Source organism: Haliotis asinina, chromosome 2 (genome assembly GCF_037392515.1).
Source record: "Haliotis asinina isolate JCU_RB_2024 chromosome 2, JCU_Hal_asi_v2, whole genome shotgun sequence".
Taxonomy (NCBI): Eukaryota; Metazoa; Mollusca; class Gastropoda; order Lepetellida; family Haliotidae; genus Haliotis; species Haliotis asinina.
The window spans coordinates 68,097,278-68,104,649 of record NC_090281.1 but is presented as its reverse complement, the minus strand read 5'-3'; the positions used below and the strand labels follow the sequence as shown (position 1 = coordinate 68,104,649).

Sequence of the window (7,372 nt, the reverse complement as noted above, 5' to 3'; positions counted from 1 at the left end):
TAGAACATAGATGGCATCGGCGGCTCCAACCCCACCTACTCAACCACCCACGTAATTCCTGGATCCTATGTAAGGGTGTCCCTATCATGGACCTGGCGTATGGGATATTGTTCACAACACTATGACCGACTGTGATCAAGCGTCACACGTCCGTCATTTCGGTGGCAAGGGTGGAGTTCAAAATCAGAACTGTATCAACATGTGGTTAACATTATGAGCACAAATCAATATCCACACAAGTTACAACAAAAGCACTTTACAAATATTTGACAAAGTCCTATTGTCAGACACATTTAGAAATAACGACTCAATCAATTAGGATACAAGTATTTTATTCTTCAATTTCGGAATCACAGACTTTCATGTTTGGAAACCTAACATAACTATTAGAGATCTACACATTTAGTTCAAGTTAAACTAAATTATGTCATATGCAGAAACATTAATGTTTAATGAAAGTGCCATTTAAAAACCATAGTTTTCATCGTATAAACTATTCCAAAGAGCCACAGAAATTCATAAAAGTTTCCTCAGATCCATACATCTTGCACATCCATACATCTTTCTTCCATCAGGTTACATGCCTTTATCACAATTGTCACTTTCAAGGGTATTTTGTCAGTCTGTCTTTTCCCCTCCCTTATTCGTCCCTTCCTTCTGTATTTCTATCACTCTCTCAGTACTCTCCTCTGCGCCTTTCATCTTGGCCTCAATCACCAGGAAACCGTCTTCTGTTAGTTTTGACGTCATACTTTCTGTATCAACGTTCTGAAAAAAAAATTGTGTTTCATTTCTCAGAAAGAGGCAATTGTCAGGTGGAATGATTAATGCCGATATCCTAAACAGTACTGGGCTATCACATCCCCTCCAAAAAGACAATCACAGGCCGCAGTGAAATATTGTTGACAGCGACAGTTATATTTACAATGTGACAATGACACAGCAGGTCATATCAAATACTAACGCGTCATTCAGTGTAGCTAGTTACATCAATAGTACTTGTCTCGGAAAATCCCCGTTGGACATGCAACTATCAGACCAGATTGCATCAGGAGCGTGCTGATACGGAATAGGTCTAACGGACTTACCTCCCTTCAAACTCACATCAACACGCAGTTTAGCATATTGTTCTTTGTCTCTGTCGGTAACAGGCCCTCACTACTCAGGTTGCACAGAATATAGTTCTGTCCTGACATAGGAGCGGTGTATTTTCCACATCGTGATGCTGTCTCTCTGTATAGAGTACCTACAGCACATTCCCAGTGTATAAATCATCTATCAATGTTGAGTTTGTCTGGGGTGAGACTTACCTCAGGTAGGAGAAACTCCCGAGTGAACTCCCGGCTGACAAACCCGTGGTCATCTGCCCTGGTCTCGTGTTTGCCTGAGATGACCAGTCTGTTCTCCACCTGGCTGACCTTCAGGTGCTCCATGTCATACTGTTGGACGTCGACCTTCACCTCGAAAGTGTTCCTGTTGCATTTCACCTGTAACCAGAAAGAAGTTGTCGGAGTTATGCAACAGTATTATGTGATGAAAATACTGCACCTGTACTTCAAGTATCACAGAAGACAATCATAATAGTGGATACTTTCACATAAAAAGAAATACAAACTACAAAAAAAACCCAAAACTAAAAAAAAAAAAAAAAAAAAACCCCACAAAACAATAATAACAATTATTCACCTCATAGTACTCACTTACACTAGTACAGCAGTTTATGGATACGTTTGTTTTGAAATCATACCTCTATTCTTAGTAGTGACGTAACGACTAGATAGGTTAGGCTGTTTAACGCCGCACTCAGACATATTCCAGCTATATGGTGGTGGTCTGTAAATCATCGAGTCTGGCCTAATTAATCCAGTGATCAACATCATGAGCATCGATCTACGCAGTTAGGATACGATGACAGCAAGACTGACCACTCGATCCCGTTAGTCGCCTCTTACGACAATTATGGGTTACTGATATCAGTTCTAACTCGGATCTTCACGGATGTATAATTATTAAATATGATCGTAAGTCGTACCAACATATTACACTGCTTTATAGATGTAAACCTTAATGTAGTTTAAACTGGTGTGTGTCTGAATGCTGGACGGAGTTCATGTCACGAAGCACCTACCTCTGCCGTCTCTGTTCTAGTGACGGTCTCCATGGGGTAGGATCGGTTGTAGAACCTGGGGGATGCCATGCGTTTCATCATTTCATCCATCGTCTTGCTCATATCCCGAAAGTGGTCCTCAATGCCGGATCGGAAAAAGGGACGCATATCCGAGAAAAACGAATCCCAGGGTGAATGAGACCGGGACCACGGGAATCGAATAGGAAGATCTCTTCTGTAGCCGCGCACAGAAGCAATGTTGTTATTACGCAGTTGCCGACAAACACGGGGCACAAGTTGTCGCAGCATCTTCACCTACAGTCAACACAGATGGATAGACAGATATGTTTCTCTGTTAAACGACGAGCTTTTCTGATGCAAGCAGCAACTGCTACCGGCGTTTTATGGGGAGAGTTCCCACTGACAAGCGGTGGAGAATGACCTAGAAAGTTCCGTGTAATCATTTACACCAGCCAATCACACAGCTGGAAAATCTACTGTTTCTAATAATAGACGTAGATGTCGCTGGATTGCGTGCTACACCTGTGGGGAATTCCCAAGCCAGGCTTCGTGGACGGTCGATCATCTTATCCCAGGTGAAATCCCTATGCCACCGTCCCCAGCCACCGTCTGCGATACCCGTCTTGGTTTTGCTTTTGTGACGACCCTTCTTAACTTAATTTCAAAATCGGCACTTAAAAGGTGTCCTTTGTAATACAATATCATATCGCATACTAATTTGTATAAAGTCATGGTCTGTTCCTAATAAGTTGTCTTGGACTTAAAAAAGAACCACATTCCTCCTTCCTGCACTAATCTCTCTTCAGGAAAGGTTTTTTCTACGTTTCCTATCTCCCAAAGACCGAGACAGTAGTTACATCGAACTTACTTCAACTATGTTAATTATTGCTATCTATGCGAAAAACAGTTTGTTTTTTCGATTTCCGACAGTGCTATAGTCCACTGACCCACTGAACCACTGTAAAATGTCAAAGGTCAATGTCAAAGGTCACAACAATCGGCTTTACAACTATTCCTGGAAGTACAGCACCGCGTGATTGGTATCACCGTAGATCACACAAATTCTACTTATTGACAAAAATACCTTTCGGGCCAGTACATGTCCTTTACCAAAACTAAAATTAGTCCTAAAATCTCTTGTCATGAAAATCTTGAACTACGTTATAAATACCCTTGCTCCTCACTCAACACTGAGAATGCGATATATTCAGTGAAAATGTGAAAATAATTGTCATGCTTTTCAGGGACTTTGTTAAATCTTTATAGGAATTTTATAAAATCCCTAAAATGTTCAGTGATTTTACTAAATCACTGATTTGACATATTCACTATAACGTTGCTATGCTTTATCAACACGCAGCATTACCAATGTACGGAGACGTGTAATGAGACTATAGATAACATAGAGGGACATGTTACAATTTTAACTATAAAATCTCAAATAATGGGAATACTAGTCCATTAGCAAAACAGATTAATTATCACCTCCGCATTGATCCGAGAGCAAATCCCTGGAATATTCTCGAGCAATCGACAACATTCTTCTCAGCCGATACGTCCCGCCTACTGTGCTATATTTAGAACTGCTAATACACAGTTCAGTAAACAAGAGCACGTTGTCCAGCGTCTTGAAAGCTCTGTAAGTTTCTAGTTCAGTGTATTTTAGGTATATTAGGCTGGCGATTTCTCCACTACTTATTTACTCGTCAATCGAATACTGAGGTACTTCAGGCGACTTCATATCTGCATTATTACTACAGAGGTTATTGCAAAACTATATCATAGCCGACAATACACGCTGGTTTGTCGAGCCCGTCGGCATGTAAGTTCAAATTGTCCCAGTCCACAAGACTCGTGATGCAAGTATACAGCGCCATCCAGAAACACTTGATCATTTTTTCTATGATAGCAGGAAATCTCAACAATGTCAAAACATTGACTAGAGAACAGTCTCGTTTCGTGTTTACTTGGTTCCGTCATATTGCGCAACTTAGTGCTATAACCAGTCCAGAATTTTTAAACTATGTCAGTTAACTGGATGCATAAATGTTAATCAGTATGATTTGATAAGTCTATGCACGTGAATATCGCAACACTAAGCTCCTTCTAATCCTAGCAAACACGTCGTACGACGTGCTCTGCGTAAAGCGAGCTCTGACAAACGGAAACCTAGAAATCGAGGAAATCTCAAAACGAGGCTCTGCCGCTAGAAAAGTTTGACGGAACTGATATTACATCAACCTCGTTGTGCGTCACGGGACTACGGTGAATAAGCGCAAAAAATACATAACAGGTTTAACCAGCGAGCCAGATGCATCGTGACTTATTTTACGACCTCATCAAACAGGGGCAGTCTGCAATTACATAGTTAAGATAATATTATGATGCCTGAACCTCGACATAAAGTATAGAAAAACGGTGTTGTTAAAGTTTATAATTACAATTCATTCATAAATATCATTTTCTTATGAAACAAGGAATTGAAATTCAGTTTAACTAGAATTGTTTTAAGTGTCGATTTACACTTTCACACGAGAAAATTCGGATCGGCTGAAAAGTAGGTCAGTGTCTGAATAGATTGATGAGACTTATGTTTTGGTATGAATCCGATAAGATAGTTTCGAATATGGTTTGAAGAAACAACCAAGACGAAATTATAAATATGCAGACCTCAGTCAAACCACGCTGTTAAACCACTTGTACTCTATGTGTGTGTGTGTGTGTGTGTGTGTGTGTGTGCGCGCGCGCGCGTGTAAATATACTGAGGGACCTACCAGTAGCACACTAAAAAGCAAATGGTCAACATTGATGCCGACACTAACATCGTAAACACGCAGCCACCGACACGCTCTTACCCCTAACTTCTTCCCTCCGTTGCCATTTGCTGTTTCCCCCCATCCTGCTCCCTCTTCCTATTTCTATACATTCACTCCTGGTACGTATCCTTTATTTCGCCTTAATCTTCCAATGTATCATGTGAAGCAAATGTTTCCATTGAAAACTTCTGTAAATACATATATAAAGAACGAAAAACAGCTTGGGAAATTTAGAATAAAAAAGAAAAAAGTCTACAGCGCTGGGGCTACTTTCCTCAGAGACCTCGTTGGCAAAGTTTGGTGGCCATATTCGTCCAGGAGATCCTTGAACTAAACGTACAGTTTGGTGTTGAACTAAGTAGAGGTGGGAACGTCCGGCTACGTTATCTACCCTTTAGTCCACTCTAGCAGCCACGCGGAGACAATGCTGGAAGCTGAAGAATCGACGTAGAGAAAAAGCAGAAGTCCCATATTGCGTAAATAACCTAAAGTGATGAAGTCGGAAACACTTCACACTCTGGACTTTCGAGGCTTTAATCCTGACGAGATTACCGTGAAAGTAACTGATGAAGCTGTTATCGTATGTGCCCAACGTGCATCCCGAGTCAGAAGGTCAATTCGGCTGCCTCCTAATGGTGACAAAGCGGAAATCGTGCACAGATTTATAGATGGTAAAGTAAATTAATTTTGGGCAGGCATGTATCACTTGAGGGGGGGGGGGGGGGAGTGTGTGTGCAGAATATAACAAAGAAGGCTTCTGAGAGGGAAACACTACTGACAAAGAAGTGGTTGACTCTGCGAGTGTGATGACGAAAGACCAACAGCATCAAGGAGTGAAGAGACCTGCGAATGTGTTGTTCGCCCAGACATTTGTGGAAGACAGTTTTGGCAGAGAGAGATTACTGGTTGTGGAGAAACAGGTATCAACAGCCCGAGTAGAGCAGACTCATCTGCATCTTGTGGGGCAGAGGGATCTAACAGCAAAGGCGATGCTGTGGACTTGCAGTCACACCTGACATCTTATCAACTGAAGTCACAGACATTAAACCAGAGTTTAAACTTCAGGTAGACCTTTCTGACTACCAACCAGATGGCGAGCTGGTTGTTAAGGCAGAGCGACAGATAAAGGGAGACAACTTCTCCGAGACTGAAAAGTTAACTCGATTTATTAATGTCCTTACTATGTGGACGAGCCTGAACTGAAGAGCTTTCTTCGTGATGGAGTGATGAAAGTCCGGGCACCCTCATCCCCTGCAAGAAAGGCAGAAAGCTCTTGAGCTCACCCAGTAATGTGGTATCTGTGTTCAAGACTTTCTGTGTTCAGTCTTCGTGACCATCCGTGTGCACGGTTTAGTTTGTGTTTGTTTGTTGTTTTGTTTTGTTTTGTTTTTTGTTTTTAGTATGTGTACTTTGTATACATTCACGTAACTACCACCAGATGTCATGTCTTGTTGTTTTATGGTACATCTCCAAAAGTCAGTATTGAGACTGTGAATGATTAATGCAGTCACATGTTGCTAGAAATGTATGTGTTTAGGAATCATCAAATCGAATCGAGATGTTAAAGCATTCCCTCGTTATATCGATGATAAGCAACCTAGTCATTACGCGGGTACAATTGATGCATGAAGCCAATTTGTGTGTTGTCCACGTTGTGATGCTGCTCCTGTGCTTGAAGGAGATTATCATTACGCCGCATGCAGCACTATTCCAACTATATGGTCTGTAAACAATCAAGCCCAGACAACCCAGTGATCAACAGCATGAGCGTCAATATACTCAACTGGGATATGATGTCATGTGTCAACCAAGTCAGCGAGCAAGACCATCCGATCCTGTTAGTCGCCTCTTACTATAAGCATGGGGTGCCGAAGATCAGTTCTAACACGGATCTTCAAGGGTCGAGGCTGCTGAAGATTCACTCATTCACATTGTGTGAGTGATTTGAGTTGCATATGGTGGTTCCGGAGAGTATTTCACTGGTTTGAGCACTTGTCAGTCTGATGTGAGATTAAAGCATAAAGTGATGTATGTGTCGGACTTGTGGCGATGTCGGACAACACGGACATCGGCATCGTGCTGACAGGCCAAGCCTGATAATCGGTTTAAATTTAGGACTGGTCAACTTTCAGTGAATGGATTCTGTCATTGTTACTGGGCACACATCATCACACCAACTAACTAGAATCCAGTTGAATGTACGTTCTGTGTGTGGTGGCTGGTCACGAAACTGAACATGTCGTCAGGAATGACATATAATTCATCTTTTCAGAGTTACAGGTAAAAAATGAAAACTCTTGGCTGTCTCTCTCTATCGTCACGCTGATCATGTAGCACTAATACGAAGCTCGTAGGCATGTCTGGGTAGCGTAGGGGTTAGAGTTTCATCTAATCAGGTCAGGTTTCACAAATCTGAGTAATGTGGTGC

General features: G+C 41.7%; 1 protein-coding gene across 1 annotated transcript; it reads right to left on the bottom strand.

The window, feature by feature from the left end:
* Nucleotides 1-315: 315 nt before the first annotated feature.
* On the bottom strand, nucleotides 316-2,594 carry LOC137272815 (alpha-crystallin A chain-like). Its single transcript, XM_067805218.1, has 3 exons — nucleotides 2,129-2,594; nucleotides 1,311-1,487; nucleotides 316-768 (listed from the first exon to the last, which is right to left on the bottom strand). The coding sequence occupies exons 1-3, from the start codon at nucleotides 2,414-2,416 to the stop codon at nucleotides 619-621; spliced, it is 615 nt and encodes a 204-aa protein (XP_067661319.1). The 5' UTR covers nucleotides 2,417-2,594; the 3' UTR covers nucleotides 316-618.
* Between the last annotated feature and the right edge of the window lie 4,778 nt (nucleotides 2,595-7,372).